The sequence below is a fragment of the Prinia subflava genome, chromosome 1 (assembly GCF_021018805.1).
Source record: "Prinia subflava isolate CZ2003 ecotype Zambia chromosome 1, Cam_Psub_1.2, whole genome shotgun sequence".
Lineage (NCBI taxonomy): Eukaryota > Metazoa > Chordata > Aves > Passeriformes > Cisticolidae > Prinia > Prinia subflava.
Window position 1 is genome coordinate 50,806,486 of NC_086247.1, and position 13,309 is coordinate 50,819,794.

At 38.6% G+C, this 13,309-nt stretch overlaps 2 protein-coding genes across 3 annotated transcripts in view; one reads left to right on the forward strand and one right to left on the reverse strand.

The window, feature by feature from the left end:
- The window catches only part of ARHGAP28 (Rho GTPase activating protein 28), a 77,700-nt gene extending 68,406 nt beyond the window's left edge, over positions 1-9,294 (forward strand). The window contains exons 12-15 of one of the 2 annotated variants that reach the window (XM_063396217.1): positions 452-595; positions 2,710-2,834; positions 3,534-3,598; positions 5,420-9,294. In XM_063396217.1, the coding sequence (XP_063252287.1) occupies positions 452-595; positions 2,710-2,834; positions 3,534-3,598; positions 5,420-5,511 (426 nt within the window). In that variant the 3' untranslated portion in view covers positions 5,512-9,294. Of the gene's footprint in view, positions 1-451; positions 596-2,679; positions 2,835-3,533; positions 3,599-5,419 lie in introns of both variants that reach the window. The other variant, XM_063396207.1, reaches the window with a different exon arrangement.
- A 1,140-nt stretch (positions 9,295-10,434) lies between these two features.
- The window catches only part of LAMA1 (laminin subunit alpha 1), a 100,007-nt gene continuing 97,132 nt past the window's right edge, over positions 10,435-13,309 (reverse strand). The window contains exons 61-63 of the mRNA XM_063396231.1: positions 12,725-12,858; positions 11,442-11,664; positions 10,435-10,986 (exon numbers count right to left, since the gene is read on the reverse strand). Coding sequence (XP_063252301.1) covers positions 10,826-10,986; positions 11,442-11,664; positions 12,725-12,858 — 518 coding nt within the window. The 3' untranslated portion in view covers positions 10,435-10,825. The remainder of the gene's footprint in view (positions 10,987-11,441; positions 11,665-12,724; positions 12,859-13,309) is intronic.

The following is a 13,309-nucleotide window of genomic DNA, read 5'->3' on the forward strand; positions in this document are numbered from 1 at the left end:
CTTCCAAGGAGAAACAGTTTCTTTGGAAACTGACTAGAGTCTTCCATATCTAGAATGAGGCAGCCTGACAGATATTTCTGGATTGAGAACTACCTTACTTACCTAAGACATCTATTTTATCATCAATTGTATTCTGGAAGTACCTCTCCCACACTAATATTTATACAGAGTGATGCACAGAAGAATGATTTAATCTGGATGTGTAGGTGATATGTCTAAACTTGAAGGTGGTTAGATGTCTGTTTGAAGTCTAGCTCACAACAAAATGGGACAAATAGGTGTACAACTTTCTCCAAAGGAATAACTTAGATTGTTAGAGAAAGCCACTGATCGCATGTATCTTCTAGGAATAAACAGGGTTTCTGCTGCCTAAAATGTGGTGCCCTTCTGAAGACCTGACATATTGAGGCAAAATTACTGTATATTCTCAGATCTGGTTTCCTCCCTCTAGGTCCCATCCTTCCTGATTTCCCAAGTGAGAAAAATGAATGAGGCAGCAATGAACAACAGCAAGAGACAGCTGATGTTCGACAAAGGAGTGAGAAAACTTCTGAGGAGAAAGACGATGGAACGGGAGAGACCTGAAAGACCAGAGGTGTGTGGTAGAAAGATACAGGTTTCAAGGGCAGCTTTAAACAGCCTCCCTCCTTTATCTCAGGAAAGATTGTGGGTGTGGGGAGGAAATTTTGCCAAAACAAGGTGATTTGAGAGTTGTCTTGAAAGGTGTGCTTTCCAGTCCAATACTCTGATAAGACAAAGTTTTGGGAATTGATTGAGAAAAGGTAAGGAAGGCAGAATGATTACCAGCAGCCAAAGCTGTCAAAGCTGCCTTTTAACCTGTTCTGTAAGAAATGGATGTGTGTGGACTGTCCCGGACAGCAATGATTTGTAAATAACAAATGCATGGATCTGTGGCTGAATAGTAGGGTGGTCCATATTAGGATTAATTGCATTTGTCCATGACCTGGTACAGGCCCCTTGATATTCTCCTTGCAAGCTTTAGTCTTAGAGCTTTGCACTAACTTTGTAAGCAGAGAGAAAACTCAGTTTGCCTACCATAAAGACCTGAACTGTGTCTAAATATTAAATGCCCAATGAAGTAGAATGTTATTCCCTGTATAGTTAGAGAAGTGGATACTTGTGAGGATTTCAGGGCTCAGAAGCAGTTAGGACTTAAGAAAATCTGATAGAAAAACTTTTTTTTGAAGGTCTTAAAACCACCAACTTTTATCTACTGCTTAGATACAGAGATTGGGAACTTACTTGGGGTATGCTGCTTTGGTAGACAACTAAAATTACCTTACATATTAGGTGCAACATACAGTTTGGGCAGCAAGGCATGTTGTGTCTCTATGCACAACATACACAGTCCCTATGGCAACTTACATGTATTTCCATGTAGTAACTACCTTTAATAATCTGGAGAGGAAGTATTTAGGGTCTTTCATGAATGTTTAAAAGAATAAAGACTGATGAATTGTAAGAGGAGTGATCAAGGAAACAGTAAAGGACTCAAATAGTTTTTGAAGAATAGTCTTGAAGAACAAAAGAAAGACACATTAGGAAGGAATGACATCACAAGGTTATGAGAAATAGAGAATGAGCCACCTAGTACAGACAAGAGAGAAAATGCAGAAGGTAAGGTAGAAAGGTAAATGTTAGGTATGAATGGTGAATCCACTCTAATCCACCTTTCTCAAGAATTTGCCAGCACTGACTGAAGTATTTTAGGTAGAGTAGGACATGCATTGGTGCTGCAGATAGAGACAGAGATGTTTGTTTAAAATGGCAGTGTAGACTACTGTGCTGCAAAGTTAAATTCAGCCTGGGATGAACACAAATAGACTCCTTCTCTGAGGAGAGTCAGTTACTGAAGTCATTGCACCTTTGGGAAGACAAGTCCATTGATCGGAGTAATTGCTTTACATCTAATAAAAATGAGGGTAGCCATGGCAAGGAGCTGAAATATGAAGGGTAAATTGGAGGCAAACCTTGTTTGGGTAACAGAGTTTAATGTTGAGAGCACTTAAAGCAATCCCCAGGTCTCAGATATTCTAAATTACACAGAGACAGAGACTGGAGAGACTATTGTGTTCTGGTCAGCGTGGTATTAACTGGATTAGAACTGGAATGCAAACCTTGCTAATTGATTTATCCACCATTAATCATGGAAGAGTGCATAAACTTCATAGATGATCATTTGAACCCTATACAAGGTCAAGTTTCAAATTAACAGAAACCATATGGTACTTGATGTTTTACTGTACACATACTTCAATCTGGTTGAAGATATAGGAAGCAGAAACAGAGAACTGGATCTTTATGCCTCAGGAGAATTTCATCTTTAGAAGGAAGAACAGGTATTCCTAATAATTTTTAAGTTTTTAAATATGCAGTTGGTTCACTGACCAATGTTAACAGAATAAGTTAAAGTTACAATTCAAGTGCTTTACCCTGTGTGCATTTATGTGCTACTTACCAAAGAGTTTGTGTCTTTGTGTTGTATCTGATTTGTGTCTACAAATTTGCATCTGTATGACTGTGAATGTCTTTTGAATAGCCAAGTGAATGAAGGGCAGTGAGTTTTGCAAGCAACCTCAAATGAGGTTGCAGAACTGCTTCCGAATTGAGCTGGAGCAACATTTGCCTTAGACTTACTCTATTGAATATTGATTTTAGGGAGCTGTCACTTTTCCTCCATACTTGCAGTCTGACATACCCGAGGGGGTGATAAGAGTTTATGCTCCACTGCATTCGAAAGTCTCTATGGCAATTCAGCTCAACAGCCAAACAAAAGCCAAAGACATCCTGGCTCGGTTCCACTGTGAAAACAGGTGGGTAAAGCAGAACATTCTGTTTTTCCTGAACAACAATGTCAGAACTATAAATGGATAGATTGCTCCCTCTTCAAAGATTCATTGTGTTGCAAGAACTCTTTTTTTTTAATCTAAATTTGCTAATTTATGATTATGTTGGTCAAAGAAATTTTAACCACTTACCTTACTCTTATTTCACTTAATAATTGGCTCTTATAGAGAATCAATCTGCCCTCCCTTACACCACTACTAAAAATGTTCATTAAAGTCTATAAATGTATTTTATAGACTTGCCACATAGAGAACCCAAAGGGATTGTATTACATCTATCCATAAGTCTAGAATGTTTTTATTTCTGTAAGATAATAGTTATTAGCAGTTATGGGAAATGGTAAATTGTGTCTGAAAGTCTTTTCCGCAAAGTCTTCCCATGTTACCATGTAATTCTGTTCTTTGAATAAATAATATAAAATAAATGGGTTTTAAATATTTAAATATTTAAATTTAAAAAATTAAAATTAAAAGGTTTAGTTGACTGTGATGCAGTAACCTACTGCAGATTCATTATTCTGCAGTGGTCCATTTGGTAGAAGTTGTTGGTTTTGATAAGGCAGTTCACAGGGGAAAAAATATCAAACTTTAGCTTACCATAGATGATGTGTGATAAGGCAGTGGTTATAACAAAAAGTCAGACTGAAAGGTTTTTTTCCATCCTAGCCGTGGATCATCACAGAACGTGAGAGGTCAGATCCAAAGTTTACATGAAATTGGAGGAAATATAGGTAGGTCTCAATTTTGAAAATTAATTCTGAATGTCCTTAACCTCCTAAAACACCTCAGGGCAACACTGTTTGGACACAGCTGAGTCTCTCCTACCCTCCAGTCCATTTGGAGGAAAGGAGCCTGACCCAAAAGCTGTTAGAATAAATTATTTATTCCAACTCCAGAGTGACAGGAGGGGCACCCCAGAGGAGAAAATGAACCAAGTGGCTGGATCGCAGCAGCACTTCTTACAGTCTTGCCAAATTCATCTGACCTTTTGCTTACCTCTCTCACTCTCGTAACTGAACATTTTTCCATGGTTAGGAGAACCTTACTCTTCCTCTTGCAAGCACTTTCCACCTTGATGTCAAGCCTTTTTCCAAGACCTCTTTCTTTCTTACTGTATGTAAGTGTTAACTTCCCACCAATAAAAACCCACAGAATTGTGAATTTAGCCCCTGCACGTATGGGTGTTCTATACTCACACTAATCTGTGTGCTTTATTTAGATTGCAAATTCCTTGCAATGGGGCTTTTGTCTTCTTCTGTTTCATGCAGTGACGCTTCTTATAATAACAACAACAGTGGCTTGCCCCACAAGTTTCTGGCCTAAAGGTCAAAAAACATATTTTAATTTGATATTACACAATCCTGGCTCTCTCCTTTCTCTGTTCATACCAAAATTCTGAATGCTCTGTTGGAGACAGTTGGGAATTATCTGATTTGATTATTGCTTTTTTCTTCTAGATTCAGCTCTAAAGAGTTTCTGCAAAGTTATTACAAAACATCACACACTTACTGCAGCAGCAATCAGGAATCAGTCTTTATTACTGATGATAACCCAACACTAAATTGGATAAGGGATTTGTTTTGCCTGTCCAAACAGGATGACCAACTGATAGTAAAACAGAAAAAAAATCTTAAAGGCCTTGTGAAACAATCCCAAATATTCCTACCATGGTCTTCCAAAAAACTGGAACTTTTAATTTGCATCTTCATTTAAAATCATTTTTATAGTCCTAGATCCTTCTGGGTACCTTAGTGCACTGATTATGCATTAATTCATTTATATTGCTTTCACTTGAATAAAATCATTAGGACCCCTGTGACCTTATAAGTAACCGTACAAAAATTTTACTATAATCTTGTGTCACAGCAAAGTAACCTCACCAGTGAAATTACTTCGTTACCCCATGTAAATGCAATATAGTCCAACAAATCAACTTAACTCTAGAATTTATTGCCTTATTACTCAACTAAAAGGCACGAAATCCTCATTCTGGCAAAGGAAGCCACAAATTCCTAATCACTAGCTAATGAAAAGGTGGAATGCAGAGAATTTTTTTTTAACCAGCAAATTGGCAACTCCCAAAAACCTTGTTAGAGTCCCTGCATTTCTTTACAAGATCCTAATGCATGGGAACACATTGTTTACAGAGCTACTTTTTCAGCTTTTAAAAATAGTGTAGAAGTCAGAGTTGTAATTCCAGCTCAGTAAATCCAAAGAAATAACCCCCCCCCCATACTGTAGCACTTACAGTGTTTTTGATGCTTCTGAAGAGACCATATTCACCGTTTGACTAAATGTCTTGTCCATGATTCATTGAAAGGCAGGACAACCTGCCTGGAAGTGGCAGTGAATTCATGACTGTCACAGAGTAAAATCACTGGCAAATTTACCAAAGGCCCTCTCTGTATCCAGGCAAGATGTTAGCTGGATGGACACACCAAACTAGGCTTGCTGTGTGCAAGTCAGAGAAACATTCAAGGACATTTTAACACAGCTCTGTCCCTGTGTGCTCAGCACATCCTGTGATTCATGGCTGACAATTTCCTTTTCAGGTCAGCACTGTTTGGATCCAGATGCGTTCATGCTAGATGTCTACCGTGCAAATCCTCAGGCAGAATGGGTGATAAAACCAAAGGCCAGCTGAAGCAGAAGGCAGCAGTGTACTGGACAAAAGCCAAATGGACAAGAGTGATGCCTGTCATTTTAAGCAGCTCTTGGAGAGACAAAACAAAATGGTAGCTACAGGATATCATTCCTTCGTGTACTGTCCAACTGATGGTCAGCACATAATACTCTTGGTGTTCCAGCTTCCAGACCATCAGAAAACTATGACATTAGTTACGCTTTTATATGGATTACACTTGTGCCAGTTGGCCCAGGAGTTGAGGAGGGCAGACTAAGGTACGGTGTTCGTTTCCTGACCTGGTGTTAGAACAGTTTTTGGAAATAATGCAGTGGCATCAGATGAATGAAACACCACTGACCTCAGCACAACACAGAAGCATGACAGAGATGTTGGAGACGGGAAGGTGTCTGTCAGGCATGAAAGGTGGAAGCTCAACATGGCAGCAGTGCCAAGACAGCTGTGTGAAAACCAAACCTTTCTCCTGAAAGTAAACCCATATGGTGTGTTACTGCAATACTTGTGTCTCTCACCTCATGAGTACCTGATACTGGGGGAGGGAGGCAGGAGGAGGAACTATCGGCAGCTGTACTGCTCAGTGTACATACCACTTTATTTCACACTACCAGTCTTCCAAGATCATGTCTGGATCCCTCAGACGTGTGCAAATGTAATGCCACAAACCACACCCCCCTCCCTTCCCCTGTCACACACATTTTCAGGAGACACGGGCTAGGTGAGAAGGGGCATATGCCCCTAGCTCTGCCTTTTACTTGATGCTCTCAGAATTAAATCTGTGTAAATGCCAGACTATGAGATGTGTTAATGGTGCCACTTACAGTCATCACCTTTTTTTGTTAAACATTATAGTTTCTAATTTGTAACCTAATTTTTTTTTATTTTGTTTATTTTAGCTTTAATATGTAAGCAATTTTTATACTCTTCAGCTGCATCAACAAGAGAGATCTTTGTTCAGGTCTTGTATAATACAGCATGGAGAAGAAACAGGGCTTCCAATGAGAAAAGGGATTTAATAATTTACCCATTTCAAACCATAGCCAATCTAGGCCCAGTTGAGCTGGGGGTTTCACGAATACATAGCAAATTGCAGCTGGCATGCAGTCTAAGCAACCCCACAGGCTGACAAGAGAATAGTGGGCTGCAACTGCATTAGGAGTGTCAGATAGGATGTCTGGTTTGGAGCCAGTCACAAGAGCAAGCGAAGTTCTTCACTAAGTCACCTCACTTTGGGCTGTGCTGAACTAAAAGAGATTTGTTGAGCAGGGAAATCACAAATCTCTGGAAAAGAGAAAGTACTTTTTTCATCTGTGTCATATGCAATAAGTGGGAACCAATGCCTTCAAATGCACTACAATGTCCCCATCATTGGATGATGCTGCACAATGAAACCACCCCCATCCAGCCTGAGCAATGATTTTTGTTCCTGATCTGGACACAGGGATGAGGCAGACATAGCAATTTAAAAGCACTCTGAACCAAGTCCTCTAGGTGAACATAAAGTCTGCTGTCCTGCAGAGAAAGCCCATAACTTGTGATGCTCTGCTGAAGCTGTGCAGTGAAGATCTGAACCAGAAGCAGAGCCTCTAAAATGTGTCAAGCATGTTCTCCAGTAGTTCACTTTCATGTTAGGGGTCAGTGAAAGAAATCAACATTGAATCAGTAACTTTACCAACAACAGACAGTCTACAGAGGGCAGATCCTGTCTTCTTTCTTCTTGATAAAAAATTAGCAACATTTGCTTTAAAACAATGACATTTTTTAACTTTCTGGTTGTTTTAGCAGGGTTTTTTTGGTTTTGTTTTTGGTTTTTTTCTTGTATGTTTGGGTTTTTTGTTTTCTTTGATTTTTCCTTTTTCTTCTTAACACTAAAGGAGACATCGTTGCAGCCAGGAAAAAGAACAGGACAGTTGTATTATAAAATACACTCCTTATTTTGACAACTATTTATTTTAAGTATACAAGAGATAGTAGATCTGTGGCTTGTTTATAGGACTAAGTATAAATGTTTTGTCATGTGCTTTGCTCCCAATACCCTTTAGTTCCCTCTGTGGCAATGGCCAACTCTTTCTGCTTATGCTGCCCTTGTCTGTCAGCTGTAAAGCAGGACTAGTACTTTCCCTATAAAGGCAAAATGAGAATGAGTTAAATTCTATTCTCAGTTGTAGCCAAACAATTCCCTGAGCAGATCAGGAGTTATAAACACTCATCTGGGAAGAACAAACTCAGCAAAGGCTTTTTATGTGGAAAGTGCTTTGAATACAAAGAGAATCATATAAATGCTAAGCATCATTGTATCTATAGCCAACTAAAAGGCATTCTGTGACTAGACAGAAAGCCTTAACATTAAGAAAATAATTTGAAATGTCATTGCAAATGAGCTAACTTCCTACAGTACTTTCAGGCAAATACATTGACCTCCTCCATCTTGCCCACTCACTTCACTCTGTGTTCTCAATGGCTGTGCAAGGGAAAGGACAGAGCAGCCCTGTGTTCATGCTGCAACTTGCTCAGCGTGTTCTGGACCTCATCAATGTTATTTCTGAAATAGATCTCCCTGCATTCTGTATAGGATACAAGGGGGTTTTCAAAGACTTTTGCCACTTCACAACTTAGGGAAGTCAAATATGATGTAATAAAATCAACCCTCTGAGCTCATTTTATGTGAAAACTGCCTATAACTTAAAATATATATGCATATTCGCAGATGACCTAGATTCTACATAGAGTGGCCAAATACCTCCTGTCTCTAAAACAGAATGTCACAATTCTCTTTTGATACAAATGGCCCTAATGACCCATGTGTAGTGGTTAATAGTGCTCCACATTAAGTTGTTTTGTATTGTTTTGGTACACTAACTTCATTTAATATGCAGCAGACAAATGGAACAAGCTCAATGGCATTTTGAAATACGAGGTCTCAACTTTAGGTCTTATATTTCAAGATGCTGGTGGAAGCATGAGGAATTTGTTCCTCCCAACAGAAACTGAAGGCAAAACTAAGTTGCAAGAGGATTGTCATCTAACAAAAAAGTAATATATGTGGAAAGTTAGTAAAAAGAAAGTGGTAGTGAGCAGGGAGAAATTTATTGAAATTCCAGATGCCTCAAGCATTTACATACTCCACGGTTCTACAAGGACAGCATTTTGCATATCAACACACAGAGAGAGTATTGTAAAAAGCAGGTGTTGCAAAACAGACTGAAATGCTTTAACCTGTATGTGCAGCAGATGTCATTAGAAAGTGTGCATGTGTGCAAATGTGTCTGTGTCCATGTATAATATTAACTACCTCACTCTGCATTTTCCAGGAAAAATATTTTGGCTTAGATGTTTACTATTTAATCATCGATTTCACATTAACAGTGACAAAGTATTTCTTTTTGTATGAGGTAATATTTGAAATTACAAAAAAAAAAAATCTAGTAAAATACATAATTTCAGGATATGGATGAAATTTTATCCAAACCATGTTGCCTAAATTATGCTTGTAATGTGAACCTTGTGAGATCAGATGTTGGGGTTAATAGACAACGAATTCAAACACACGGTGTTTCACTTTTATTTTTCAATGGGTTTCTATAAATGTGCATCTTCTCTGGAAAATAATACAATGCCACTAATCAAAGTGAAGCGTTTGTATGTGCATTTCCCTTACAATCCTCATTATGTTGTGTGTTTTGTTGAAGTACGCCAACATGTAAGTGTATTTGTACAGCAGAGTGTGTCCACTGTATTGTATCCATGTCAAAAATAAAAACAATACAACAAAGCCAGCTCTTCAAATCTAAACACTTGTATTTTGGATAGAAGCAAGGGACAGAAAAGCAGTGGTGTATCTGTTTTAAAAGCGACTGTGTTGTTACAGCACCTGAACAGCTGTACAGAAACCATGCTCACCGCTTTGCTGAAGTGGAGGAGCCGTTTGCTCCAGGAGTTCTTCCCTTAGACTACCCTCTATGCAATGTGCAAAACACACTGCTTGGAATCCTGCCTCATTGAAAGCAATGGCAAACTGCTTTGGAGTTTCATGTCACCCAGTATTTTTTAAACTAGTACAAAATACATAGAGAAGAACTAGCTTTAGAACAAATTGTATAAATGCATAGTAAAAGCCAAATTAAATTGGAAGGAGCAAACAAAAATACTGCTAGTTCAAAGAGAAAATAAAAAGGGAGATGGAAGTAACTTGCAAAGAGCCATATTTATTACAGATGCATGTTAAAAGTATGAGACACATTTGTCACTCCTCAATGATCTGGCCAGTTGATGAATGGATGTCCTTACTTGATTGAGATTGAGTACATGTCCCCCAAACCTGTCTCAAGAACAGCTACTGAAGACTCATTTTAGAAACAGAGGCAGGCATGGTAAGAAAAGACAAAGATACAACTGCACCCTGGCCTCAAAACTGCCTCCCAGTGTCCGTAGGAAATACTGTTTTCCAAAGAATGATGCATCAGCTTGCATTGCCAAAATACATAGTTTTTCCCAAATAAGACTCAAATTGTTTCTTCAGCAACACATCACTTCACAGGCATCTCTGTGCCACAGAGATGCTGCTTGTGCTGGAGCTGGTTCCATGGAAGCATGAACAGAAACATAACCTGTCCAGCCAATAATGAGCGTCAGAAGCACCAGATAGTAAGGCAGAAGGAAAAGGAACTGGAGCTACCCTATGAAGTGTAACTAAGAAAATTCTATTCATTAAACTCTGAATCTGAGACAGTCAAAATTGTGCCTTTAGTCAGTCTCCTGCTCCCTCTGCTGGACTATGTCCATTTACATTTCATCAGTCATCTAATGGCCTGGATTGGAAGAAGCCTTAAAGGTTATCTAGTTCTAACCTCCCTGCAGTGGGCATACTTGTAACTTCTCAGCCTTCCAGCTCATTTGCTTCTAACTAAAATACATGGACAACTGAACTACATAAAATAATGCAGTTTATTGTAGTTTTATTATGTGGTCCAAAATTAATACCTTCTTACAAAACTGCCAAAACATAATACACTGAAATACTGTGAAGTAATCAAAACATACTGTAAACACTGATTAATAAAAATTCCCAAAAGAAAAATACCCAAGTAATGCCATTAAAATTGTTGTAGAGGTATTTGTTGCTTAAAACCATTTAGTTAAAATGCAGACATAGAGCTTCTGATTAAAAAAAATAAATGACCTGAGTTGGAAAACAACCAGAAAAATCAAACAGATGCAGGTTCTTATCAGTTCTTCTTTTCATTACGACATGAGAATGCAAAATAACAGATGAACAAAACAAAACCCCTCTCTCAATCCAGACAGGCTTTGCTACAGTTCAGTGCTCAGCCCCAGGGCAGGAATGAGGAAACACTCCACGCAGGTCAAAAGCTCTGCTGAAGTCAAACAATTCTGTATGTTGGCCCTTGGTCAAAACAAGGTTCCTCAAACAGCCACGGAATGAGCTCTTGCTTGTGAGGCAATTTTGCTTGACATCAGCTGAAAAACAAACAGGAAATATGTAAAATCTATTTCCACCAAAATGAAAAAATAGAAAGATGCAGGTTATCAAAATTCTCCCCCTCTGAAATGAGAGATAAAACCAACACCTGAGGAGCCTTGAGTTCCATTCCTATTTGGATGAACTGTGACATCCCAACATGGACAGTCACTGCTCTATTCAAGCATAAGCCATGCACGGCAATAACTTGGCAGAGTTTGCAGAAATAGTTCTTGCCAGGGAACAATGGAAGATGATAGGGAAAACCAGAAGAGAAAGCCACTCTGCATGGTGTTTTTGAAGTTAAAACAGAAACTACCAGAACATGAAGCAACAGCTGAGTTGTACACAGTCACAGTTCCCATGGCAAACCAAAAGGATACACGTGTTAGGAGTCACTCGTGAGAATGAGCGCAGGAGGAACAGAAAGGAAGGGAAATATTATTGTACCTACCAGGATAACCTCCAACATAAATGGGATTGTTGGTATCTGCAGATGTTGAGTGGATGTAGGGATTCTCAGTGTGAACCGCATTCCCATCAATTATCAGTGAAATGCGATGTTTGCTTTTGTTTGCTTGAAGCTTGTGCCATTTCCCATCACACAAGCTATTTGTGCCTCTTGGTTCGTATGTAGCTGTTACTCTGCCAGCTCCATTGTTGACATGGAATAAAACCTGTACAAACAGCCAGATGCCAAGGAAGATATAAAGTAAGAACACATTAACTAATCTGCCTAGATAAAAGCACAATCACACTGGTGCAGAGATTTCCGTTTTAAATGTTTGGCAATATGTACAGTTAATGTTTACTTTGATGGATAGAGTAGATTCTTATTAAAGTGTTTTTAAAATTTAAAACACTTAGATCTACCTATGCAATGGACCATGGATACAGTTCACTAGGGATTTCAGTGTTTCTTACAAATACAAATCCAGACATTTTCCACAGAACCTGAGACTTCAGATCTGAAAGATTTACAGTATATAACTGAAGAGAAAGAAGAATGGCCTGAAAGCACTTGTCATTGCCAATAAATGTACTGATTTTTTGCATGTATTTATTTTTCAAAGCAGACATTTCCTCAACTCTGTAGTCAGGTATAATATGTAAGTAGTAATTGGGAAAGTATGTCCCACAGAAACAGTGATATTTAACATTGTCTCCAGCTAGGAAGCTTTGAATAAAAAATGAGCCATTTCTCAAAAACAAACACTTACAAGCAATCAAGTGCATATTTTATATGCAAGAGATGACTGGAGAACTATGTATATTGATTGTTAAAAGGTTTATGGAGTATAATGGCCAGTAGAAGTAGAGAATGAGTTAACTGCTCATGAATATTGAAGAAGAGGTTACAAAACAGTGTGCATGGTATATGCAATATTTTTCTCAAGGACAAGGATAGCTTTATGGAAGTAAAAGTATTAAGCAATAAAAAAGATATATATTTGGTCTAGCATACAAGGTATGTTGTAGAGGAGGTCAGAGTGGCTGCACACTAACATAAATTGCACTAATTAAAAATCCAGAAAGTTCCAGTGACTTCTGCTAATCGCACATTTTATCATATGATGGCAATGAGAAACCTTGACACGAAGTCTGTCCCATATTTGTTCTGTGGAAAGGTGCTCCATCACACTTCACTGGTGTGTATTTCATGCATTCCCAGAGTTTCAGCCTCCCAGTTTCAAAGGAGCCTTTGTGCAATCCGTGTGCCTGTGCAGGGCAGCCTACCTTGCCGTGCACAATTTCCAGTCCGATGGCATCCACCTTGGCACTGCTGACCCCGAGGAGAGCGCCGTGCGCCGCTGTTGTACGGAACTCCAGGGTGATGTTCACATCAGACCGCACTTTGTAGCCTTCTCGGACTGAAAAGAAGTCAGAAGCTTCTAGTAGAAGGCTTGCAACCCACACTACTAAGTTAAATACATACATTACCATTAAAAGGTCTAAAAAACTATGTTAACTATGATGCTGGAATAGGACCTTGCAGAACCTCTGCAAAGTAAGTTTTCCAAAGTCATAATTCCCATTTTTTAACTGGAAAAGATAAATTCCCAAATAAGCTTTTTTTCATTTATTTAGATTTAATCTATTCTATCTCATTTGAAAGAAACAGTAAAGAGCAAAAATATAATCCTTCATGTTACTTCACAAATCTTTTGTCTTCATATTCTTAAACAGACCTTAATATCATGAACACAGATATTCTTAGCTAAAGAAAGATGTAGTCCATTTCTTTCCCCCTGCTAAAATCATTAGTTCTTTTATTTGTGCAAGGTAGCCCTTTGCAGAAATGACCACTTTGGATGAATGAAG